The 27,281-nt window shown below is 38.2% G+C and overlaps 2 protein-coding genes across 2 annotated transcripts; one reads left to right on the top strand and one right to left on the bottom strand.

Annotated features, from left to right (window-relative positions):
* The first annotated feature begins 3,048 nt into the window (after positions 1-3,048).
* rnf224 (ring finger protein 224) lies at positions 3,049-16,539 on the top strand. The gene is made up of 3 exons (XM_051674183.1): positions 3,049-3,280; positions 4,334-4,544; positions 14,732-16,539. Exons 1-3 carry the CDS (start codon positions 3,201-3,203, stop codon positions 15,011-15,013), a joined length of 573 nt encoding a protein of 190 aa, XP_051530143.1. The 5' UTR covers positions 3,049-3,200; the 3' UTR covers positions 15,014-16,539.
* Positions 16,540-16,689: 150 nt separating this feature from the next.
* prpf4 (PRP4 pre-mRNA processing factor 4 homolog (yeast)) lies at positions 16,690-25,713 on the bottom strand. Its single transcript, XM_051673931.1, has 14 exons — positions 25,563-25,713; positions 25,190-25,360; positions 24,684-24,870; positions 22,512-22,596; positions 22,324-22,403; positions 22,099-22,192; positions 21,897-21,991; positions 21,621-21,679; positions 21,358-21,481; positions 21,188-21,277; positions 20,805-20,927; positions 19,280-19,387; positions 19,071-19,189; positions 16,690-17,220 (listed from the first exon to the last, which is right to left on the bottom strand). The coding sequence occupies exons 2-14, from the start codon at positions 25,350-25,352 to the stop codon at positions 17,027-17,029; spliced, it is 1,521 nt and encodes a 506-aa protein (XP_051529891.1). The 5' UTR covers positions 25,353-25,360; positions 25,563-25,713; the 3' UTR covers positions 16,690-17,026.
* Between the last annotated feature and the right edge of the window lie 1,568 nt (positions 25,714-27,281).

Consider the following 27,281-nt stretch of genomic DNA (forward strand, 5'->3'; position numbering starts at 1 on the left):
ACTCAACAAGTGCATTAAAAATAATCAGCTCAAAAGAATGAGCTGACAAATGGCTATTATTTTTTTTCTAACATCAAAATAACAAGGAACAACATGTAAAAAGTAAAATAGTAGGATATTATGCTTTGGAATGTAGTGGAGTAAACATTAACACTTACCAAATTAAGTACAGATACTTGAAGTAAAAATACTTCATTACTGTCCACCATTGGATACAGAACTGTTCTAAAATTGTAAAAAAAAAACTATTTTATTTAGGAAAACTATTTGCTCTAGGAAATATATATATATATATATATATATATATATATATATATATATATATATATATATATATATATATATATATATACATTTCCATTTTTAATAGGTGCTAGTACAAAGAAGTTTTTGTAATGTGAATCTTGATACTAATTCAGCCATCACACATGACATTGCTTTCCTCTAGCCAAAAATAATAGTTATCTGCCAATAGGAGCATACCATAGCTGTAGTGTGGGGGGCTGCAGGGATCCGTTGATGATAGACTGTCTGTGGGTGACTAGGCTTGAATTTCAGGAGTCTGTTTTGGTGACTGTAAAGCGATAGGCCCGCCTTCTCTCATTCCTACACAAACTTTGCTCCATTTTTTCATTTTTTCAGTCTTTTTGCACAAAATGTAAACAAAATACTCACAGACCACTCTATGTGGCACGTTTCTTAGCTGTCAGACTGTGAATGAGCTTTTTTCTTCAGTCTCATATATGCAAGATAGAAGTAATTTACATTTATCCAGTTATGCAGATGCTGCTTTTATCCAAAGTGACTTACAGTCCTTACTAGCGTTGCTAGAGACATGCTCTAACAGTTGAGCTACATGAAAATATATTAAAGGGATAGTTAAAGGAATAGTTAGATGTTAAAAGAATATTCCTGTTTCAATACAAGTTAAGTTCAATCGACAGCATTTGTGGCATAATATTGATTACCACAAAAAAAATCTGGGTTACAGTGAGGCACTTACAATGGAAGTCAATGGGGCTAGAGGTCTGCTACCCGAACAGGGCCCGACGGAACCCGAGAACCCAACGGGTTTTTCGAGCCGTGTTCGGGTCAGTTTTTCAAGTAGGACTTCGGGTTCGGTTGGGTTTGTTATTAATGAAAAATAAACAGGCCTACTGAACTTGTTTCGTGCATGCACTCTCACTCACAGACATGCGTCCTGTTCTGTTGCCCCATTGTTTTCCTATGTAAACACATGCTGGACGAATGTCTTTAACTGTTGCACCGCGTCTTGCTGTTTGTTCAGCGTTTAGCGCAGGACCGGCACATTTTAAACACCGTATAAGTCAAAAAGAACTTCACATTTTCAAAAAAACTTGTCAAGACACCTGCGCTCTGTTTTATTTGTTGTTGTTGTGTTTACTGTTTCAGTACTGTTACGAATGTTGCCTATATGCTTACATATAATACAGCCTATTGCAACAGTACTTTCTAGGAAAATAAATTATAAAAACATTTGAGTGATTTCGGGTTCGGGTCGGGTTTGGGCTTAAAATCTGACGGTATCATTTGGGCCAAACGGTCTCGGGTACGGGTCGGGTTCGGGTTTCATTTTATGGCCCATGCAGGTCTCTAAATGAGGCCAATCTTTAAACATACTCACTGTTTCAAAAGTATAGCCACAAGATGTAAACAATATGCATGATAACATGAATTTAATGTGATAAAATCACTTATAAACCTTTTCTGTGTAAAGTTATAGCCAATTGTACAATTTCGTCGCCATGACGATGTAATGTCAACAAACTTCAAACCCTAAAATGACAGTAAAAATGACAATTTAAACTTTACAGCTCAAAGAATACACAAGTTTTAACAGAAGAATTAATGTAAGTGCTTTTATAAAATTATAAGCTTCACATTTCTGCCTTTAAATACCCAACAAAAAATTGTCCCCAATCACTTCCATTGTAAGTGTAACTTTGATTTTTGCTTTTTTTTTTTTGTGTGTGGATTTTTTACCTTTTTCTCCCAATTTTGGAATGCCCAGTTCCCAATATGCTTTTAAGTGCTCGGTGGGGTGCGTAGTGATTCGCCTCAGTCTGGGTGGTGGACGACGAATCCCAGTTGCCTCTGCGTCTGAGACCGTCAACCTGCGCATCTTATCACGTGGCTTGTTGAGTGTGTTGCCATGGAGACATAGCGCGTGTGGAGGCTTCACACCATCCACCACGGCAACCACACAACTCACCACGCGCCCCACCGAGAACGATCCACATTATTGCGACCACGAGGAGGTTACCCCATGTGACTCTACCCTCCCTAGCAACTGGGCCAATTTGGTTGCTTAGGAGACCTGGCTGGAGTCACTCAGTACACCCTGGGATTTGAACAAGTGAACTCCAGGGGTGATAGCCAGCGTCTTTACCACTGAGCTACCCAGGCCCCCGATTTTTGCTTTTTTTTTTAAGAAAAGGAGGGATGAGTAGAAATTATATTTTGTGGTAATCAACATTATGCCACACATGCTGTCGATTGAGCTTCACTTGTATTGAACACGGAATATTTGTTTAAGCAGAATGATAGGGATAGCTTCAGTCTCTATTCACTTTCATTGTATGGGAAAAAATGCAATGAAAGTGAATGGTGACTGAGTCTAACATTCAGCCTAACATCTTCTTTTGTGTTCCACACAAGAAAGAAAGTCATATGGATTTGGAACAATGTTAATGTCAGTAAATGATGACAGAAATTTCTTTTTCGTGAACTATTGTTTTAAGCACTTTGTTTCTGACTGAGACAACTAGACTAGACTGCAGCTCTATCAACAAGATGCAATGGCCCCAATCACCTAGTTTTATTTTTTTCTCAGGAGGGTGAACGTGCAGTAATGTGTGTGTGTGTGTGTGTGTGTAAAGCATAGGTTCACAGCGACAGGCGGTACTTAAATATTAAACGTTCTGGGAAAGCACACCATTGTTTGCCCTCCATTTCAGAGAAGCAGTTGTGGTTGGTTGGGAGAGAGCAAACGGCAACAAAAGCTGCTGGGAACTGTGAGGACAACTTCAGAGAACGAGAGAGAGAGAGAGAGAGAGAGAGAGAGAGAGAGAGAGTGCACTCAGGTGTTAAACCATCTGACAAGGAGGTGAACCATGGAGAAACCAAGACAGAATTGGTTATGAAATGTTAACAGAAGTTGGACTTTTCGGACATTAAACATGGATGAAACTGTGAGTGGGACATCAGAACTTCAAGAGACAGGTGGTCTACAGAATAGATCCAGGGAGGAAGAAGACAGGTACATGTTCTTCATGGAAAAGATCCACTTTTTTTTTTTTTTTTTTTAAGTTACAGGAAATGATTTATATAATATTAAAATATTAAGACATATTATGATAACATGTGTTTGCTTGATTAAAATGGTCTCAGAGAAGAAGTGGCAAAACTCTTAAGATGATTTCTTAAGAGTATAAGTTCTTCTGTAAATTTTATTTATTCTATAGATCATACTGAATTTATGAAATCATTAAATTACATTCCATTATGCCCTCAGTCCAAACAATGAAATCACTTTGGAAAATCATGCAAATAAAACCTTTTCTATCAAATAGCCTATTTCTCATTAGGCGATTGGGCACATTTTATGTTCATGGCTATGTTTTGTATTTGTTTGCACTTGTTTGAACCTGCAGTTAGTTAATAAAAATGTTCCATATGAATTAAATTTCTGCACGGCTCCTGATGGTAAACAGATACAACCGGTTCAGCTTACACACTCTTTACCAACTGACCTTACGTGTTACTGGCTGAGCCATATTTTGTGGGGGGAAAAATACAAATAAAATATGCAGTACACTGGCCCTGAAGTATTTTAAGACATACTTAAAAATGTATGAATCTAACTGCATTACATAACAAAATATCAAACCAAGTGGCATCTGTAATCAAATGACGCTAGACCTTTTCTCTAGATCTAACTTTTTTTGCAATTCCTTAAAAACTGTCATTTTTAGTGGATGTCTGAAGTCAGTTTTCTTCAAGTTCACACAGGTGTTCTAGCAGAGTAACCACATCATTAACTATAGACACGTTCCACTAACATTTGACAACCAGAAAGTGTCGACATACTGAACAGTATATCTATTGTTTTATCATTTAAAACTCAACTAATATCTTATTATGAATTGCTGTGCCACTTTTGATATTTAGCATTATCAAATTAGCTTTGGGGCCAATGTACCTAAAGCTTTCATGCCAATCATGTTTACTGTGAGAATAAATAATCTTAATCATTACAAACACAGCACTAATCATCTAAGACAAATACAGAGAGTTCAAATCATGTCTTTAGGATCTCAGATGTGGTTGTTCCTGTGTCTGACGTTCCTGTGGAGGGGGATGTGGAGACTGGAGCACAGAACTCCAGGGACAGCCGTAAACTCGATTGTATCATCTGCTACAGTGCGTATAATCTGGGAGAGAGACTCCCTCGGAAACTGTACTGTGGACACACATTTTGCCAGGCCTGTCTGAGGCGTCTCGACACACTCATCAATGAGCAGGTGCAGTTCACACTACCATAAATATTTGTTTGACCTATTTATTTCCAAGTGTGAATACGTAGAAGATTGCTTAGCTTGGTGTTTGCATAATATTACTTTGGTAAACAGATTATAATCTGTCCCTAACAAAATGCAGTCAGATATCACTGATAACATGGCTACTGTCGAATGGAATGACTTGTATCAAGGAATGGTGAAATTGAGTCGATTTCACATTTTTCAGTTTTTAAATAACACACACAAACACACACACACACACAACTTACAATATTTGTTTCCCAGAACGTTCTGTGAACACCAGTTTTTGGTTTTCGGAACATTACCAAAGCGGTAATTAGCCAGGAAAGTTTATTTTTATAATAAATAGAATGATCACTTTAGGTTTGGAGAGCCTTCCGCTAAAATTCTTCTAACAAAATTTTCCACAGCTATTTTTGTATAGTTTTGTATTGTTGTGGTGCAGCATTCTATTCCCATTAAGCACCATTGGCAACTAAAGCTAAATTTAAAGGTAAAGTGTTTAAAAATATTTCAAAATATTTCCCATTTTAGTGTGACAACTATAAGGCCATGTCCAGACGTTTTGAAATACTCTACCAAGTGTATACATTTGAAAATGCCTTCTTTGCATTGTAGTGTGGACAGGGAAAACGTATTTGTTGTCATGTGATGCTTTTGTAGTCATGTGATCAGTTCAACTAAAAATAATCAAGATGGCGGCCCATGTTGAAGTGGCATTTTTGTGCCTGTTATTCACTTTGATAGCGTTGGTAAAGATAAATGTTACTTTGTACAACCTTCACATTGCATTCCTTCAAATGCGACAGAAAGTTTTTTGGAATTTCTGTCCTGCAGTGGAACACAAAGACAACCATACATGGAACGGTGACTTTTTGCATGGCAGTAAGGGGATTTATTTATTTATTTTGGATTTTTCCCCTTTTCTCCCTAATTTGGAATGTCCAATTCCCAATGTGCCTTTAAGTCCTCGTGGTCACGTAGTGATTCGCCTCAATCTGGGTGGCGGAGGACGAATCCCAGTCGCCTCCACATCTGAGACCGCCAACCTGCGCATCTTATCACGTGGCTTTTTGAGTGCGTTGCCACAGAGACATAGCACGTGTGGAGGCTTCACACCATCCACCGCGGCATCCACGCTCAACTCACCACGCGCCCCACCGAGAATGAACCACATTATAGCGACCACGAGGAAGTTACCCCATGTGACTCTACCCTCCATAGCAACTGGGCCAATTTGGTTGCTTAGGAAGCCTGGCTGAAGTCACTCAGCATGCCCTGGGATTCGAACTAATGAACTCCAGGGGTGGTAGCCAGCGTATTTTACCACTGAGCTACCCAGACCCCCTCGGCAGTAAGGGGATTTAAGAGTTTTCATGGGTTAAAGTGTGGAAAAGCAATGTTTGGAAAACACTTGAGAATGGCAGTATGGTCGGAGAGCATTTTCGAAAACTAAAACACAGTTTCCGGATTAATGTGGACACCTAAGTAATCCCTGAAGTTGATTTTCCCCAAAGAATCTAAACACTCAGTTTGTTTGAGCGACTCGACATGTCAACTTGTGGCTCAACCAGTGCTGTGAGTTGGGGGCATGACTACCTGTTTGTCTGAACCAATGGTAGATGGGGCGGGGCACACAGGGCAGTAGGAGTGTTTGGGAAACCTGTTTGGAAACAGTTATTAGTGGCGCTTGATAAGGCAATCCATAGTTTTGCATAGCCAGACCTTTGAGTAAAGCAGTTAGTTCACAGACTGTGTGCAGGCCATGGGTAGAAAAAGTTCACCATACATTCAAGGAGGGACTTCAGGCAAATAGGGAACAGAATATCAAAAAGAGTGCACGATGAGTGCACGGATGATGCACTTCTTCAACCGTCAAAACAGAGAGTTACATTTTTGACACTTCATGCACTCAGCGTACATAGCGGAAGGGGTGGAGTTACCTGCACCCTGCACTCTGACCCCAGCCTAGCTGGGATATGTGAAAAAGAAGAATTTCACTGTATATGTGCAAATGTATAATGTGTGATAAATAAAGATAATTATAATTATAATTATAATTAATTATAATTATAATTAAATTACCGGGCTGCATTGCTAGTCTGACAAAACAATTGTAAACAATGGAGAATATAGTAACTAGTGAAACTTCAGTGAAGAGAGCACCTTACAAATGTGAGTTGAATGCTTTACCATCACCCCACACTGTGTGAATATGTACGTTGTTTGAGATACAAGAGTTGAACTGAGGTAGGCCAACGTGCTAAAGCTAGCTGCAACACATGCAAAACGTCACTTCCGTCAGCAGTTAAATGGCGAATGCTTCCATCTAGTAAAAATGTTATGTTAAGTGTTCCATTTGGGATGATACTACACTTTGAAAATTCATACAGTACATGGCTGAGTGCATAGTGTATATTGTAAGTGCACAGTGTATATTGCGTCATTTGGGACTCAGCTACTGTCGCAGCTACATGGTAACACCCTAGCAACCACCTGCAACACCCTTGCATCATGGCGGCATCTTTTGCAAGGGCGAACACCACTCAGATTTCCATCAGAAATCGGATCATATTATTTAATTCTGCACTCAGAAGTTATACATGTAATATATGTTGTAAAGGCATTCCTTTATGAATATTAGACATGAATTAACAACAGAAACCATAGTAACCACAAATTAACCATGGTTACTACCATCACAGTTACTACAATATTACTAAAGTAAAAACATGGTTAATTTCCTGAAGGGTTAAATAAATAGGGTGGCAACATTTAATTGAACAAATGTACAGGGTGGCCCCCCCCCCCCCAAAAAAAACGGGGACTCTATGTTTGATTGCTCATATCTTAAAAGTGCATAAAGGCCTTTGCACGATTTTTGGTGTACTTCTACAACTTTTTGTAAACAAAAAAATGGCACCACTGTGACGTCATCATGTGCAACAACTTGCTACAAATAAATAAATAAGTAAATCGGGAGCCTGGGTAGCTCAGCGAGTATTGACGCTGACTACCACCCCTGGAGTCGCAAGTTCGAATCCAGGGCGTGCTGAGTGACTCCAGCCAGGTCTCCTAAGCAACCAAATTAGCCCGGTTGCTAGGGAGGGTAAAGTCACACGGGGTAACCTCCTCGTGGTCGCTATAATGTGGTTCTCACTCTCGGTGGGGCGTGTGGTGAGTAGTGTGGTGAGTAGCGTGGTGAGTAGTGTGAAGCCTCCACACGCACCATGTCTCCGCGGTAACACGCTCAACAAGCCACGTGATAAGATGCACAGATTGACGGTCTCAGACACGTAGCCAGTTTGTCCTCCGCCACCCAGAGTGAGGCAAGTCACTACACCACCATGAGGACTTAGAGCGCATTGGGAATTGGGCATTCCAAATTGGGGAGAAAAGGGAAGAATTTTTTTTAAAAAAATAAATAAGTAAATAATTTGGCCCCCCAAAAAACGGGGCCACATGGCGAAAGAGAAGCACTTAAGTTTGCTACCATTGAAAACTTAGCTAAATGATTTACTGTTCAGTTGGAAAACATTTATCCGTATATGTGATGCATTCTGAGGAGCGTTTGAACAGTGGTGAAAGACATTTCTTATTAAGTGTCACATTCATACATGCAGACAGAGGGCGCTCTCGCAATGTCATGAGTGAAAAGGTAAATATGATGTCATTGAGGAATAAGATGTGGTTGTGTACACTGTGGGGGTTTGAAGTAATGCTGCCTTCACGTGCTATCGGAATTATCGTAAATATGAGTTTTCCACTCGGAAGTTGCACATGAATGACCCCTCAAGTCGTAATTACGACTGGGAAACTTTGAGATAATTTTGATACCTGAGTTTCCAAGATAACTTTCAACATGGCGGAGGAGAGTACAGTTTCTGAAGTGAATGACAGGTTTTGTTCATTTTTGAAATACAGCTAATTGTTAGCGCTTGCCGTTTTGGTCATATTAGTTTATGTATATCAGCAAACATTCTATACATGTTGTACATTTGAAAATAGCTTGTATTTGACCAAAATATTATCATCAGCAAGCTAAGAGTGATATCTATTATGGTGTCAAAATAAAAGTTCCTCATGAATGAACCTGGTGTCGTCCATGTTTCCTATTCTTTCCGACAACAAAGCACTTGAACACGACATACTCGTCATTACCACTTCAGAAGTGGGAAGTAGGATAATTCCGATAGCACCTGAAGGCAGCATAAGTTTGGAGAAGCAGAAATATTTAACCTATTGTAATTTGTCAAGTGAATATTTAGCTTTATGCTAAGCTAAAATGCTATTTCTAGCCATTTACATGAACCTGTTACCAGCCAGTTTTTTTTAAATCCATGTTGCATCATACATTTTTTTTCTCTAGTAAGAGGATTTATATTAGGACAAAGATATACTGCTAAAAATCAGATTTTTGATGAGAATGTTTGAATTGTTTTCCTGTAAAAAAAAAAATCTTTAAAAAATGGTTAAAACAAGATAAATTTACTTATAGATATTTAGGCTTTTTTCAGAATATACAGGTGCATCTCAATAAATTAGAATGTCGTGGAAAAGTTCATTTATTTCAGTAATTCAACTCAAATTGTGAAACTCGTGTATTAAATAAATTCAGTGCACACAGACTGAAGTAGTTTAAGTCTTTGGTTCTTTTAATTGTGATGATTTTGGCTCACATTTAACAAAAACCCACCAATTCACTATCTCAAAAAATTAGAATACATCATAAGACCAATAAAAAAAACATTTTTAGTGAATTGTTGGCCTTCTGGAAAGTATGTTCATTTACTGTATATGTACTCAATACTTGGTAGGGGCTCCTTTTGCTTTAATTACTGCCTCAATTCGGCGTGGCATGGAGGTGATCAGTTTGTGGCACTGCTGAGGTGGTATGGAAGCTCAAGTTTCTTTGACAGTGGCCTTCAGCTCATCTGCATTTTTTGGTCTCTTGTTTCTCATTTTCCTCTTGACAATACTCCATAGATTCTCTATGGGGTTCAGGTCTGGTGAGTTTGCTGGCCAGTCAAGCACACCAACACCATGGTCATTTAACCAACTTTTGGTGCTTTTGGCAGTGTGGGCAGGTGCCAAATCCTGCTGGAAAATGAAATCAGCATCTTTAAAAAGCTGGTCAGCAGAAGTAAGCATGAAGTGCTCCAAAATTTCTTGGTAAACGGGTGCAGTGACTTTGGTTTTCAAAAAACACAATGGACCAACACCAGCAGATGACATTGCACCCCAAATCATCACAGACTGTGGAAACTTAACACTGGACTTCAAGCAACTTGGGCTATGAGCTTCTCCACCCTTCCTCCAGACTCTAGGACCTTGGTTTCCAAATGAAATACAAAACTTGCTCTCATCTGAAAAGAGGACTTTGGAACACTGGGCAACAGTCCAGTTCTTCTTCTCCTTAGCCCAGGTAAGACGCCTCTGACGTTGTCTGTGGTTCAGGAGTGGCTTAACAAGAAGACTACGACAACTGTAGCCAAATTCCTTGACACGTCTGTGTGTGGTGGCTCTTGATGCCTTGACCCCAGCCTCAGTCCATTCCTTGTGAAGTTCACCCAAATTCTTGAATCGATTTTGCTTGACAATCCTCATAAGGCTGCGGTTCTCTCGGTTGGTTGTGCATCTTTTTCTTCCACACTTTTTCCTTCCACTCAACTTTCTGTTAACATGCTTGGATACAGCACTCTGTGAACAGCCAGCTTCTTTGGCAATGAATGTTTGTGGCTTACCCTCCTTGTGAAGGGTGTCAATGATTGTCTTCTGGACAACTGTCAGATCAGCAGTCTTCCCCATGATTGTGAAGCCTAGTGAACCAAACTGAGAGACCATTTTGAAGGCTCAGGAAACCTTTGCAGGTGTTTTGAGTTGATTAGCTGATTGGCATGTCACCATATTCTAATTTGTTGAGATAGTGAATTGGTGGGTTTTTGTTAAATGTGAGCCAAAATCATCACAATTAAAAGAGCCAAAGACTTAAACTACTTCAGTCTGTGTATTGAATTTATTTAATACACGAGTTTCACAATTTGAGTTGAATTACTGAAATAAATGAACTTTTCCACGACATTCTAATTTATTGAGATGCACCTGTATATATATATATATATATATATATATATATATATATATATATATATATAAGTGTATTTTGTCTTACTACTGGCAGATGTTTTTTTCACTTGTTATTAACTTGTTTATAGTTAAAACAAGTGATAAAAACCTCCAGTGCTGAATAAGTAATCCAAAGTATTCAGAATACGTTACTGACATTGAGTAATCTAACGGAATACGTTACAAATTACATTTTACAGCATGTATTCTGTAAGCTGTAGTGGAATGCATTTTAAAAGTATCCCTCCCAACCCTGATAAAAACATACTGTAAGTTTCAGAACTGAAAACTTCCTTCTTAATAGAAAAAGAGTATTTATTTAAACCAAGCTGCAAAAACGTCTCATTTGGAATTCGTGGAACTTGTGACGTCACAAGGACCAAATGCATCTGCATATGCAACGCATATTTGTCCGTCATTGCACCCTTGGCCCCGCTCACAGGTTCTCAGTCAGTCACACAGGTGAAGAGGAGAGAGATGGGCCTGTCATAGGAAATTCTTCCAAAGTGGACTTAAACAGGACATCTTCATGTGCCTGTCTGGATTTGAATGTTTTTCTACATATACATGCACTAGACGAACAGCTTTTACTGTTATCATACATTTCACGCCGCTTTTAAAAGGCGCGGTGTCAAGTTTTAACTCCCATTGCGTTTTTGGCAATGTGCGCCACGTTTTAAGAATGGTACAAACAAGGGGGCCTGGGTAGCTCAGCGAGTATTGACGCTGACTACCACCCCAGGAGTCGCAAGTTCGCATCTTGGGCATGCTGAGTGACTCCAGCCAACCAAATTGGCCCGGTTGCTAGGGAGGGTAGAGTCACATGGGGTAAACTCCTTGTGGTCGTGATTAGGGGTTCTCGCTCTCAGTGGGGCGTGTGGTAAGTTGTGCATGGATCACGGAGAGTAGCATGAGCCTCCACGTGCAGTGAGTCTCCGCGGTGTCATGCACGACGAGCCACGTGATAAGATGCACAGATTGACGGTCTCAGAAGCGGAGGCAACTGAGACTTGTCCTCCGCCACCCGGATTGAGGTGAGTAACTGTGCCACCACAAGGACTTACTAAGTAGTGGGCATTCCAAATTGGGAGAAAAGGGGATAAAAAAAGAAATTTAAAAAAGAACGGTACAAACACAACTTTCAAAGACGCGTGTCATTCTGCTGCTGCCACTGATTGGGAGAAACACGCAGTCCTGTGTGTAAAACAGGGACATGCCGTCCATATAAGCAAGGTTAGCAGTGCTTACCTAGCAGAAGGGTGAAAAGAAAAACTACACTATGAAATATTTAAATATCAGCTACTGTTTTTGTTCAAATTCTTTCATCTCAGTTAAGCAGCACAGACAGTTATTCGTTTATTCGCCTTGGCACCACCCTCAGGAATAAGCTATTTATGTTATGCTTTCTCTGATTCAAAGCATTGTGTACCGCCCTTTCTTTCAACTTATGTTCATTTAAAGTCACGCCCACTACTACAAATGGCCAAGGTAAGCATGCCTACCAAAATTAGTAAGCCAATCAGAAGCTCCTTCCTTCAGTCAGATTTGAGTTTTGTGTCAACATGTTCAAGTTCACATAATTAATGCATTATTAAGCACTATTTGCAGTGTAAGCATCGAAGACCTACGTGGATTTGGCTAAATTAATTTCAATGAAAAATCGAGAAAGAGAGGCTATAGAAACTTCAACAAGCGGTCAACTTTTAAAACAAACTGACTGAGATGTTCATTCGCAAGGAGAGACGCATGGATTTTGTGTTCAAGTAAAGGTAAAACAATATATTTATTAAAAATCTGTGTTATTAATACTAGGTCATTGTTTCTGGTTAGTCTGAGGCTATGAAGTGGTGATCTGGAAATCATTTCCTTCTGGTGTTATGTCTGTTTTATAGTTCTAACGTTAGGGCGCAGTGTCTGTTTAAAAAACATATTAAGGGATGTAGACTGCAGTGTCTACGTTACATTTGCCTTGTGCATTCAGGTTAAGATTGTTGTCTTTGGTGGTCAGATTAGTTCATTGCTGCTGTCCATTCCAGTGTTTCTGAACTGTGGGAAGAGTGACGTGTGAGGCCTATGATGTTGGAACTAGTAACTGGCTATCTTTCTCTTTTTTTTCGTATTTCAAAAAAAGCTCCTCTGGCACTATGGTTCATTGTATGATTTAATGGACATAAACATGCTCGGCTCAATGTATGACAATCTTTACTTTGTGTGATATGAGCAATATTACTGTGACATAATTGTTTACATTGTCTGGTGGGTTCTAACGCAAGAATTTATGTCTATAACATTTCCGCGACATTACTGTCACCCGTATAATGTGTTTTGGGCACAGCATTTAATAATGTGTATTAAAAATCTTTGATGCTTGCCCAGTCTCACAGTCCACAGCTCGTGCCTGGTGTAAACAAACATGGAAGATGTGAGATGTGAAGAACAGCATCTCTGCTTTGGCCTGTTGAAGCAGGTGGAGGCAGCCCAATGTCTCAATGGACTGTTTACGTTCGTGTATTCAGAACATCTCAGCGAGGACTGCATGTTTTCGGCTCATATTATGAGCGTGATTGCTTGTGAACCAGTCACAGAAACTGTTATTGAAGGATGGGGTTAAAACACTCTTTTTACTGGAAATCCGTAAGTAAACAATTTAATTGAAAATGAATATTTCATATGTCATGACTGTTTGATAGTTTATGGTGCTGCTTGATTAAACAGTTTCAAATATTCAGATGAAATGTGCTGGATGTGGGTTAATCCTGAAATGTAGTTTTATAAATGTTGTGGTCTTGTGGAGTTTATTCATTTTCTTCAGATGGCGTTTCACATATGGCTGCGTTGGAAGGGCTGCATGATGTTAGCCAATCACAACATTGAGCATTTACATTGAAGTCTTAAAGGGCCAGACATCTTAAAACCGAGTGTTTCAGACAGAGGGTCAGAGACAGGGTGGAAAATTATTATATATGACTAAACTATGACTGTTTTGTGCAAAAACACTATACTAACATTATAAGTGGACCTCAGGGAAGATAATAAAATTATAAAAAAAGAGTAGGTCATGACCCCTTTAAATGATTTGAGCTGCGTCCGAAATCATGTACTGTCAGAGTATGTACTGTATTTAATGAAGGACAAACTTGTCGGCCAGTAAAACAGTACATTCTTTAGGTATGTATGTGAGTTGTATGAACAGATTCTGGACATACTACATTCGGGAATGAGGGTATTGTCCCGTGACCTGAATATACGTAGGCTACAATGTAATAACAACAACCAAAAGCATCATTTCAGCACAAGTAACAACCTTTGGGGTATATATATCAGCTGAAATGGATCGCAGTTCTCTGGTTTTTAAAAGAAAATCCAGATTTTTGAAGGTGACGTCTCCTCAGCTCGCGGGGCATTATGGGATAATAAAATATCCAGTGGATGCACACGTCAGAATCTCATCGGAAATAGTAGTTCATCTGGGTATTTCTCGCTTACTGTTTTATGAATTCGGACATACTACTCCATTCGCATACTGTTTTTGCCATACTATATAGTAGGGAAGTACGGAAGGGAAGTATGGATATTTGGACGCAGCGTTGGTTTTCCCAGCACTATGTATTAGTGAGAGGACAGTTTAAATGAGCATGTTTAATTATTCCCTCGACTCCATTGCTGCATTCGCAACACAATGTGACAAATGTAGCTTTTTACTATAAAAGCTACACTATTCTGAAAATAGTTGAGCTATTGTCACGCTACTGAAAAATGTAGTTAAGTTAGTATCATCATTATTTTTAGTTAACTACTTTAGTTAACTAACTTCACCTTTAAAATGATCCTCTTCATTCATTCTGTATTTTATTTTATTGTATAAATTAAACAAGAAAAGGAAACTTTGAAGAAAGTACTGACATTATAACATACAAATGTTTCTTAAAGGGATAGTGCACCCAAAAATTAAAATTCTCTCATAATTTTCTCTAATGCGTTGATACAATGTATTACACCTCTGCTGTGTAGACATTTCTGATTATTATGTATCTCCCCCATAGATGTGGATCCCCTGCCCACAATGCAGGCAAAACACTCCCCTACCTCGCGGGGGCGCCACTGGACTGGACTTGGACCTGGCCGCGTTTCTGGGCGTTAAAGCTGAGGTGGAAAACCAGCGAACGTACACCCAGAAAGTACAGATGGAGACCAAGTCTTCCTTTATAAAGCAGCCAATCACAGATCAACCTCCCTCTGCCTGGGCCAATGTAGCACTGACGGAACACCGTTTCCAGAGGTGTCCATGCTGCAAACACTGTCTGCTCTGCTGCTGGTGGTGCTAGTTTAATTCAGCTCATACATCTGCTTCTTGCCAGAGACAGTATAAAAGGAGAGTATGGACTACTTGTAGAAAAATGACTGGGAATGAATGAGAGAAACGATCATTATGGCGGCTGTAGGAATGGAAGTCCAAACTTTCCATCAAAATTGCATTATAGTTGAGTTCCTCTAGAACCAGAACCAGTCTGAAAAACAATTTTTTTATTGTGACTTCAGCTAAAGTAGTAATATTTACAATACAGTCGTTGTCAGATTTTATTGCAGATTTGAAATATGTTCCTTCAAATCTTTAGCTGTCACTCTAGGGTTCTTTTGTTTTTACCTCATTAAGCATTCTGCTGTGTTTTTTTTACTTTGAGTCATCTTGGCTGGTCGGCCACTTCTAGGGATAATAGCCACAGGACTAAATCGTCTCCATTTATAGACAGTTTGTCTAACTGTGGACAGATGAATATCTAAGCTCTTCGAGATAACTTTGTAACCCATTCCAGCTTTATGTAAAGCAACAATTCTTGATTTTAGGTCTTCCGAGATCTCTTTTTTGCGAGGCATGGTCCACATCAGCAGATGCTTCTTGTGAATAGCAAACTCAAAATGTTTGAGTGCTTTTAATAAGTCAAAGTAGCTCTAACCCACACCTCCAATTTTGTTTAATTAATTGGATGCCAGGTTTGCAAACTCTAATTTGCTTTTGTTGACATCATCAACCTAGGGGTTCTCATACTTTTCCAACCTAAACTGTGAATGGTGTATTCAATATGAACAAGAAATATACAATAATTTGTGTTATTAGTTTAAACAGATTGTGGTGTTTTTTTTTTTTTGTTTGTTTGTTTTTTCTATTGTAACTTAGATGAAGACCAAACCAGATTTTAAGACAATTTTATACATAAATAGAGTAGGGGTGTAACCCAGATTTCCTGGCCAAATTCCCCCATTGGCCCTTTTCTATCATGGCCTCCCAATAATCCCCATCCATTAATTGGCTGTATCACTCTACTGTATCCTCTCCACCAATAGCAGGTGTGTGGTGAGTGTACTGGTGCACTATGGCTGCCGTCGCATCATCCAGGTGGATTCTGCACACTGGTGGTTGTTAAGCAGAGTCTTCTGTTCACTGTGTAAAGCACTTTGAGTGTAATGTCAGAAAAGCGCTATATAAATGTAACGTTCGTTCATTCATAAACGCAAGTAATTCCAAAGGGTTCACATACTTTTCTTGCCACTGTAAATTTTCTTTATTCTTTATGTATTGTGATTAAAAACATGGATATATTACTTTTATCTGCATTTGACTTGCACAACAGCTCTAGCCTCATCGTAAGTAAAGACCACAATGTGCTGTGTGCATTTGTGGGCTGGTTATGGATTCATGTTGTCAGTTAGATCATTGTTTGGTTCTCAAAGTTTTTAGAGAAGCTGGCCGATACTGTGATCGCTTCTCAGCCCTAATATGAGCAGCATGGTGGAAAGGGGTATGTGTGTGTGGCCGTAAACTAAAGAACTGCTACTTCTGTCTTCCAAAAGTTTGCATGGGCTCATCCAGAATAGGACGGGCCCAACACTTGGACATAACTGACCTTTAATATGATGGATTTATGATGGAGTTTTGTTTTTAAATTATGTCAGATAATCAAGGCATCCGCTTTTTCAAACACAACCAAAACTACAGAGAACATGTTATTGTGTTCATGTTTTTAATAGAATCAAATTGTTAAAGACAAAAGGACAACAATATGTCTGCATGAAAATAGAGTTTAAAGATCTTTTGTGTTGTGCCCAAGTACTTTAAATAATTAAACTAAAAGTAACATTGAATCCATTGTTTTGTTTTTTAAATGACAATTCAGACAGTTCTAGCTTTTTAGATCCTATATGTTGGTGAAAAAGTATATGGTATTCAAGTACATTACCAGACAAACTGATAATCATTAAAAACAAAAGACAGCACTCTCACAATCAGTCTATCTTGCCTTTTACATACACTCTCACACAGAATATGAACAATCTTCATCTCATTCTGACATCCAGAGTTTGAAGGTTCGGTCATAGGAGCAGGTTGCGATGAGCTGTCCGTCAGGTGAGAGGTCAAGCCCCATAACTTTCCCCTCATGCCCTGCCAAAGTCTTCAGAGGAGACCAGCCAGGATGAGTCCACACTTTGACAGTGTTGTCATAAGCACCACTCAGCAAGTAATGCCCATCCGTAGCTAGAAGGAAGAAACTCTGTTAATACTGACACTCAAAGTTAATCGACACTGTTAATATCGCAAAGATGTAACCAATTTCAGAAAACAAGGTTAAAAGAATAGCACCCGAAAATGAAAATCATTTACTCCAGTGGTTCTCAAACCTGTCCTGAAGGTCCTTCAACACTACACATTTTGGATGTTTCCTCAATCAAACACACCTGATTTAACTCATCAGCTCGTTAGTGGAGACTCCAAGACTTAAACTGGGTGTGTCAGAAAACGGTGACAGTGCTGGGGGGCCTCCAGACTGGTTTGAGAACCACTGATTTACTCAACCTCATGTGGCTCTAAACTTTCTTCCATGGAACACAAAAAAGAGGTGTTAGGCAGAATGTGTATGCTGCTCTTTTCCATAAAATGAAGGTAGACAGTGACCAGGGGCAGTCAAGCTCCAAAAATGAAAAAAAAAAACAAACAAAAAAAGTTCTTGTGCACGTTCAACTTTGGCACCTCAAGATATAAAGCACAAGGTTTGACTTGTATGATAAGAAATGCCACTGGTTCTTAAATGTCTCATGACAATGCGCTGGATTGTTCTGAAACAAGCACAAGATCTAAAAACTACTGCAGAGGGAAGAATGATTTATCGACTTTTCCTTCTGGTCCTCAAACAAAGCTATCACATGGCTTCAGAAGAATATTTTGCACAAGTCATTTGGACTACTTTTATGGTGCTTTTTTGTCCTTTTTGGGTCTGCTTACTCTCAGCTTTGGTTGTATGAAAGTAAAGCAGCTTGGACATTATGCAAAATTTCTCCTTTTATGTTCCATGGAAGACAGAAGTTTATATGGGTTTTGAATGACGTGAGGGTGAAGAAATGAGAACAGAAAGGTAACTTCTGGGGTAAGCATCCCTTTAAGAATGCAGTCACTGAATTAAAGCTGAAGTGTGCCATTTTTTTCTATGTAATTTTTTTCTTCTCTATCCTACTAGCTTAATATGCAGATACAACCAAGTAAACCATTCGTAGGTTGATTTTTCCAAAAAGTGTAAACACTGTAGCTCTTTCAAAATATTACTCTGTTTGTTAGAGTGTACTGACCAGCCAGACACTGTAACATTGACTCAACCAATGATGCAAGTTTGGGATGTTTTCAAGTTTGGGACTACCTGTTTGTTCATCCAATGGAAGACCGAGGGAGTATTTAGGAAAGCTGTTTGAAAACTGTATTTGCTTCTCAATCAGCTCCCTAGTTCAGTAGTTAGGGCACTGAACAGTCAGTCACTGCTAGGGCTGTCCCATTCGCAATATCGTTCTAGTGCACTGAAACGTTCGCTCCCTAAAAATTCCCAGAATGCGCCGTTGCTCACTATGTTCCCTTACTGGAAATGTCGTCATGTCTTTTGAGGACGAACGCAAGTGTAAATATACGATGTCAAAGCCTTATGTTCCCTTTAAAAGATAATTATTTTTTATTCATAATATTGATATAAGGGGAACAATCTTTTAAATATTAGAGCTGTTAGAAAAACATTTAAAATACACTTTCATATATTTATTTCTTCATTTATGTCCTTTATCTTTCATAATAACACGGTGCGTTTCATTTATACAGCAATTGTAATCGTGTCATAAGTGTCCCAATTCTCACTGGATCAGTACTCTTGCTAGTGCCCAAATTTGTGTTCACGATATACTGATTCACATAGGGAGCTGATTGAGGCACATGGAAAGTTTTTTTTTTTTTTTGCACTTCCGATTGGTGACGCAAAAATGACACACTTCAGCTTTAAGACTCTGACTTGGATGGTTGACTTATATCCAGTGCTGTTAAATTAGCCTCACACTCTAGAGTTAAACACCTACGTTGAAACTTCACAGAAGACACCAGGTTCTGATGGGCAGGGATTGTATACATACACCTCCTCTGCCGCAGGTCCCACACTTTACAGGTGTTATCTCCGCTGCCTGTTGCCAAGTGAAAGCTAAACAGGAAAGATTTCAGGGTTAAAATATCAAAGAAAGATCTAATGAGGGGGAAAGCAAATATTCATGTGCCCTTTATTTCTTTTTACCCGTTTGGTGAGAAGTTGATGCTGTAAATCTCTTTCAGATGGCCCTCCAGGAACATGACACAACGACCAGTCCGCAGGTCCCAGACACGGGCAAAGGAATCCAGACCGCTGTATATGGAGCAATAATGAATAACATCTTAATAAGCCCCACTATGAGAGTTTATTGGAAATTCAGTTTAGCGATTTTACAGCATGACTTTTACGACTGTTCTCCCTTCGAAGTGCCCTCTGAAGGCATCATTTATGCGATTTGGAACGCAGGGATGCTGTGGGCATGATGAAATAACTTTCTTACTCTATGACCACATTTAGAACAAGGTATGCACGTGTACGCCCTAGCTTCCCCTAACATCTTTCGAGAGTATAAGTGCACTTTAGCGCTTTTTTAGAAAAACAGTGGCACCACCGGTATTTTGAAGTTTTAGAACTGATATCGTGCAACCCTTGACTAGGAATGTGCATGGTAACTGTTTGTTATATTCAGGATAACCGTGAGAGCTCATGTAACGTGAGCCAGCTGGTACGTGACAGCTGTGCGGTATGTGTAAACCTCACTCCCCTGGCCTCAAGAGGTGCACTAGCGACTGATGCTCACTCCATCAGAAAAGTGTGAATGCCACACAAACCCCTTTTTATTAGGATTTGCTGGCAGAGATGCCGTGAATACAGTATTTCACTTGAAGTTCAATAAAAGCACACTAGCACACCAAATTTGTCTTTGTGTCTTATACTGCTAGAAAGAACGAACAAGTCTTTATTAGTGCATACCATCTACTCATTTTCCAATTGCTCACGATCCTTCAAGGCTGCACAATTAATCAAAATAACATCAGAATCACGATGTAGTCATATGTCAATATTAAACCACAAAAGGCTGTGTGACTTTGATGTGAACAAATAGTGCACGCACAGAGCGAATGGGTAACGTGCTGCTCTGTGCGATCGTGAGAGGTGCATCATGACCACGTTTATATGCACTTAAGAAAACGGTTTATTCCAGGATTTTTGCAGAAAGTGGCATTCTGAAATGTAAATGAGAACGCCGATTTCTTTACGCCTTTTAAGGGATTAAGAAAAAGCGGTTTGACACACCTGGGTTCCTCCTCCAGAACGCGGCTTATGTGGTCATGCTGACGCATAAGCACCGTTCTTACAGGTTTTTGAAGAGTGTGCATGTTCGTGAACAGTCCGAATAACAAACATAATAGGATGGAGCCATACAACATAAATCAACACAATGGAAAAATTAAACATTTCTGGAAGTATAGAGGGAAAAGGGAAAAGCACGTACACTATAATATACCCAGCTCGAAACATTTGCAGATATATATATATATATATATATATATTCTATATATAGAATATTTAATAGTGATTTTTACCAAGTGACTATCTCTGTGCACATCGCTATTTAAGACACTCTAAATGACTTTTAAATGCATGAAAGTAACTATTTAGATGCAGTGCTATGCCTATTCCTTTACAACACAGTGGAGTGCCTCAGGGTTCAGTTTTAGGTTCTTACCCAGTTCCTGCAAGTGAGCCGTCTGGATGGAAATGCAGGTCATGAACACCTTTACTGTGACCCTCCTGATGCAGAATCTCTTCTTGGACCTCAAGATCCCAGAGTCGCCATGAATTATCATAGCTCAAAGAGAAACAATACAGAACTTTTAGCATGACAAATTTTGTTCAACAAAAATATTCAATACCATGAATGAATGATGTTCAAAGTTTCAATTATTGATTTGAGTCTTTATTTTGTAAAAAGATATGAAAGATTATTTCAGGGTTTTTTCCTTTTTCTCTCTTCTTTTTTTTTTTTTAAAGATTGAATTGTGTCAGATTTTTGTGGTCACTTAAAATAAAAAAATATATATATACACATGTATATATAAATATTTATACCAAGTTGTGCCCAAAAAACGCCCAGATGGGTGCCAGGCGACCCGAGCCACCCTCATGGAGTGCCCTTCAATGTCTGCTACTGGCTCATCACTACAGAGGAAAGAACACATGAACGTTGTAAATATTGTCTGTCTCAATTTCTGAAGTAAAACAGTGTTACCAATACACACCTGTCTAAACTCCACAGCTTAACAGATCCATCAGCAGCACAGGAGGCCATGCTGACATCCGACTCCTCCAGTGTCAGCGTGGCTTGAGGGTGAAAGCTAATCGCTCCTACGTTGGTATTGTGACCTGAAGATAAAGAGGTCACTTTCAATTTAAGTCCAGTGGTATTAAAATGTTAAATAAGAGTACCAGTAAGAAAAAAATGGACAACAATTTGACAAGACTCCCAAAATAAACACTACAGAACATTTGTGCTTATATTTACCCCTTAATGTGCGAACAAGTGTACAATCTGGGACTTTCCACAATTTACACAAGCCACTCCTATAACAGATACAATAAATAAGCATAAAAATAGTACAAAATGAGAAAAATTTATGAATGTATGTACATATCTCTATATATATACACACACACACACACACACACATATACATATATATTCTAATATAATTCAATAATTTACAGTAATATATAATAGATATTTCTAAAAAATAATACACAATGACAGAATAAAACAAAGCAATAAAACAAAACATACCAAGACGCAGTCACCAGCAGTTTAGAGTTAGGACTAAACTGGCAGTAGGATATTGGACGATCATCACCAATCTGACTGCAGAAGTTATTTAGATTCTAAATACAAAAAAGTATCATCATAATCTCAAAAAAATATATAATATCAGGAGAAATAAATGACAACACATAATAAAATCATTGGTTTTCTAAGCATGCTGTCCTACCCGAAGAGTTTTGTGAAGCTCTTGCTGTCGAACTGTTCGTGTAGATTCTGGAATCTCTCTATAGGCCCTTGCAGCATCTAACCTTTGCACTGCTCTGGGGACACCAAAGATGTTTTTAATATACTCAACAGACATTTTGTTAGCTACAGTTTATTTAAAAAAATGAGGTATAACAGGTATTTTTTATTATTATTATTTAACATCTAATGAACTAGTTGTGTATACCTGGGCAGTGAATATTTTGCCAACCAAAGGCGTGCCTCTTTTAGAGAGGAAGGTCCTTCATGGTACCACGTCTGCTGATACTGCACAACACATGCCAAACAATCACTTTCCACGTGTCATTCAAATCCACTGTAGCTATGAATAAATTGTTCAAAACTGGAAGAGTTACAGTTGAAACATGTTCTTACCTCATCTTGACTGCGTTTCGCTTTTTCATCTTTCTTTGATTTCTTCAAGGCATCAGGACCAATCACTGAAAGAACATTCCTCAATCTGAGAAGGAAAAGGAAAATAAACCAGTGAATCATAAAAAAATCTGTCAATAATGAAATGACAATTTAACACTGACAAGAAAAAGAATATCTACGTATATCTAAGCATAGGCCATATTTTGTTCAAGATTTTCCTGTGCATTAAATCTAACCAGCATGTACACTGAGTATTGTTTCAGGCACTTTGGCTTTGTTCAGACAGGAAGCTCAGATCTAATTTTTCGGCATATCTGACTAAAATCTGTTTAGTTGTTTGTGGTCTCTAAACAGCTAAAAAATGCATCTGTGTTTATTAACAGATCAAAATCACATGCTTTGAAATCTGATTAAAATTTATCAGAATTAAAAAAAAAAAAAAAACTGGATATCAAGTATTTTTTCCCCCCATCATTTAGGACATAATATTTAACCTATACATAGTGTGCAGTAGTCTACAGCGGTGTCCAAGTTGACTCATTTTCACTCTTTCTCCATATAGTGAACTTTCCCCAATATAGTGCTTTTGTTGTATTTACGGCTGGATATTCGATTCCAATTCACAAGCTCTCGATTCAATATTGTTTAATATGGGTATATTTCAGTAATGTCCCTTTTGCTGACATATGAAAGAAATTCTCTCCCAGCTAATGCTGTTAATTATACATGGGACCTTCTAACTAGGTACATTACGAAAATATTAATTTCACAAATTGTATTTTATTAGCTTTTCATCATTTTGGTCAAATTTTAGCTTTAAAAATATAAAAATTCATGTATTCAATCAATAAATATGATATTATATTGCACATTTTGTGTTACATATTTATTGTTTAATAACATAATTTGTACTATTTACAGGTATTTACATTGATTTGTTGAACATGTGTTAAAAATCTGCACTGTCTCTTTAAGAAAGACATTTCTGTAAACAGAGTCTTTAAATGAGCGCATGTTAACGAGAGAGGACTCGAATGGCTGTATCTCATCTGTCTTGTGTGGGATTAGAATTAAATGGTTCTTTTTTTTTTTTTTTTTTTTTTTAAATCAACAACTGACTGTAGAGAACAATCTTAAACAGAGCGCAAGAGGAGGGCAAGGCATCAGGAAGCAGAAGGCAAAAAAAAGAATTAGAAAATAAAATGAAACTTCACCCACATCTCCCAAACCGCTGTCTTTATTATTTTCAGCTGTTTTTCTTAAATGTTTCCTTTTGCAAATAGAAAAATGTGCGAGACTTTCTTTCTTGTTTGTTGAAAGAAGAGCAATTAGGTATTGGGTAGAATGAGAGAAAAATAATAAGAAAATAAAACCTCACATCTCCCTACTCGCTTTATTATATCAGCTGTTTTTATTATTTTTTCCTTTGCAAATGGTGCCAATAAAGCGCGTCAAGTTTGTTGACATGTATCAAGAATAAACTGTGCGAGTTTATGAATGAATTTCGTTACCTTCATTTTAAGATGCATTTTTGGTGATCCGTTTGAAACAGAGCGACACTAAAGACAGCTGTAACGGCGGGTTTTTCGCCGGTTCGTTTTTTTTTTTAATGCATGAACATGTACAATAGGGATACAGAAATGAGCAGCATGCACATTAGAATCTCAGTAACAGGTATTGCACTAAAATAACTCAGAATTCCGCTCTAAACATCATGTTTGGGAATATTAAGAGAAACTGTGCTCTCGTCTTTTACGTTTTTGTGCTTTATTATCATTCAGTAAAACACAGATGTAATGACTGATGTCTGTCCTCATGAAATCAGAGACTGTCTCCTCGAAATCCAAACACAAGTGGTCAAAAGAGACGACCAGGTGTAACGGTGATGCCTCGCATGTACATTTGTGATCAGATCACCCAAAACTCATCTTAATACCAGGAGTACACATGGTCTCAGTCGGGGACGAGTGGTCGTGTAGTTGATACACTACAGTCCTGAAGTGATCGCACCAGCACGACGAAAAACCGAACTATGTGTCGCAGGACGCCGACTGCAAGTCGTGTAGTGTACACTTGGCTTAAGTGGGCAGTTTTTGGCCGAAATTAGCTTTAAAGTGAACCACACTTTATGCCAATAGTCAAAAGGCTTTATGAGAATACGTGGCCACTCACCTCTCCCGTCTCTCGGCAGGCCCCTCCCCAAACAGCGTGATTGGCTCACCAAGAGCTCGGAGGCAGGCCTTCACCTCAGCATCATCAGTGGAGACGGTGATTTGTCTGGCTCTCTTTCTGCGCTCAAACTCTGCCAGAACTTCAGCCTGTCGCTCACTCACACGTTCCTCCATCTCCATTGACTCACCTGAGGAAAGACACAAATCACACAACTCAGACAGCAAACGAAACCTCATTTACTGCCACAGACGACCTCTCACAAAACTATTTGAGTTAGTATATAACAGCTGCACTCAGTCATTTTTGTACAGGTTTTATTAGCATGATGATATGACTTTGTTTTTGTGAGTGTACATCGCTTTTCAAATGTATTCATTAACAGTACTATCTTTTTAAACATAGTTCATAATATCATTTATCTTTATATGTACATGTTAATGAGGGGGTATAGAAAATACTCAGTGAACATTTAAGTTTCTCTGCTTTGAAGTGTCATGGAAACCTACCACTGGAGATATTAATATTCCCAGCTTCAATTCCAGCTTTAACAGCATCTCTGACAGTGGTGGATGTTCCTTCACGGCTGAGACGCTCCTTCTCCTTTTCTTCAAGACTTCCATAGAAGATCCTGGCCTTTTTCACAACGGGGGCTTCGTCTTCATCGGACATCTTTGCAACTAATTGTACAGCAATCAAGAAGTATCTTATTTAAAAATAAGTATCTTTTGAGGCACCATATCATACTTGACTTACAAATCACGTATGGACACCATACTTACAATGGCATTACCGTGCCACTGTGAAGTAAACCTAATTATTCTAAACTAATAGAACTTTATGAGTCATAATCACATTTAGCCCATTCAACGGTTTACTCACCCCTTATTTTCTTACAAATGCAGAATGGTTTCGTTTAAAAACAAAACGCTTGTTTAATGAAAGCTAATGTGCACTACAAACACGTCCACACGACGCGGGCTGCACGGCGCACAATATGTCGTCATATCCGCCGATTTGACGCTTTCTCGAATAAACAGTGCGATCTAGTGGCTGAAATGAGGTGAAAATAGCTGATGGATATCAGTGCACAGTAATTGGAAAAACGGTCATGTCCTAGAAACCATATTGTATTTGACGTGTTGTTGGGTGAGTTTTCATGAATGTAATGAAGTTTATTTAACTCAGAAATGCAAGTGTAAATTGATTGCTATGCCATGTTTCGCATTTATAAATCGCTTTGGATAAAAAAAGCATCTGCTAAATCAGTGGTTCTCAACCTTTTTGACTCCAAGGCCCCCCATGTAGGCTATTAGATATTTATATAATAAGATATTTCCTTAAAACTTGTGATTCCAGAAATGTCTAGAACTGTATATTCTTCATAAAAAGCAAGATGTTGACGGATGTTATTACACTGTTTTTTTTAAGCATTTTTATTAAGTTGAATTATAATAATTGCATAAAAATGATAATAATCAATCATATTTTAAGAGATGTTGAGGCCCCCCAGGAAGTGTGCTGAGGCCCCCTAGTGGTTGAGAACCACTGTGCTAAATAACTAAATGTAAGTATGAAGACAAAGCCTGATTTTTGCGTTTTTTAAAAAGATACTATTTGTAAACATTTTCCATCCTTAAGATGTAAGAAAAGTAAACAAGCCTGTAAATTTGCCAAAATTATACAAGAGCTTAATTTGTTAGAAGATGAATAAAAAGACCCCTCTTTTTTTTCTTCTATCAGTTTTGTTAAAGGGATAGTTCACCCAAAAATTAAAACTCTCTCATCATTTACTCACCCTCATGTCATCCCAGATGTGACTTTCTTTCTTTTGCTGAACACAGATGAAGATATTTAGAAGAATATTTCAGCTCTGTAGGTCCATACAATGCAAGTGAACGGTGACCAGAACTTTGAAGCTCAAAAGGCAGCATAAAAGTAATCCATACGACTCCAGTGGTTTATACTTTCATAATGTGAAAGTGAAAGTGGAGAGTTATTGTAAAAAAAATTTTAAATTAAATAAAAAAGGATTTAAATATTAATCTGTTTCTCACCCAAAGCAATTGCATCCCTTCAGAAAACATATATTAAACCATTGGAGTCGTATGGATTGCTTTTATGCTTTCTTTATGTGCTTTTTGGAGTTTTAAAGTTCTGGTCACCATTCACTTGCCTACAGAGCTGAGATATTTTTCTAAAAATCTTTGTTTGTATTCAGCAGAAGAAAGAAAGTCATACACATCTGGGATGACATGAGGGTGAGTAAATGATGAGAGAGTTTTCATTTTTGGGTGAACTATTCCTTTAATACCTTTGTACTGAGGTATTAATGTTGACATTTTATGTATGTGCCTTGTTTTACTGTCTATTCATTCACATTTGAATTGCCTTTATAAATATATATTTCTATTGTTTAAAAAAATAATTAATTGTTAAAAAAAAAGTACTGTCTCGCAATTTAATTGGTTTTAAAATGACCCCTTTAATTTGTACTGAAAAACTGTTACAATTTGGATTAATATATTCATTATCCATGGAAATACTATATGCATAAACAGAACTATAGGTAAATAGTAAACCTGACATCCATAAAATATA

This window comes from Myxocyprinus asiaticus, chromosome 3 (assembly GCF_019703515.2).
Source record: "Myxocyprinus asiaticus isolate MX2 ecotype Aquarium Trade chromosome 3, UBuf_Myxa_2, whole genome shotgun sequence".
Classification (NCBI taxonomy): domain Eukaryota; kingdom Metazoa; phylum Chordata; class Actinopteri; order Cypriniformes; family Catostomidae; genus Myxocyprinus; species Myxocyprinus asiaticus.

Bases quoted from the DNA above. Each gene is read 5' to 3' on its own strand.
- rnf224 (XM_051674183.1), top strand. From the start codon at position 3,201: ATGGATGAAACTGTGAGTGGGACATCAGAACTTCAAGAGACAGGTGGT. The intron at 3,281-4,333 runs GTACATGTTCTT...TCATGTCTTTAG, and splicing joins TCCAGGGAGGAAGAAGACAG to GATCTCAGATGTGGTTGTTC. The intron at 4,545-14,731 runs GTGCAGTTCACA...TCTCCCCCATAG, and splicing joins ACACACTCATCAATGAGCAG to ATGTGGATCCCCTGCCCACA.
- prpf4 (XM_051673931.1), bottom strand. From the start codon at position 25,352: ATGTCCGATGAAGACGAAGCCCCCGTTGTGAAAAAGGCCAGGATCTTC. The intron at 21,680-21,896 runs GTATGTTTTGTT...TATCTGTTATAG, and splicing joins CTGCTGGTGACTGCGTCTTG to GAGTGGCTTGTGTAAATTGT. The intron at 21,278-21,357 runs GTGTGTATTGGT...TTTCCTCTGTAG, and splicing joins AAGCTGTGGAGTTTAGACAG to TGATGAGCCAGTAGCAGACA.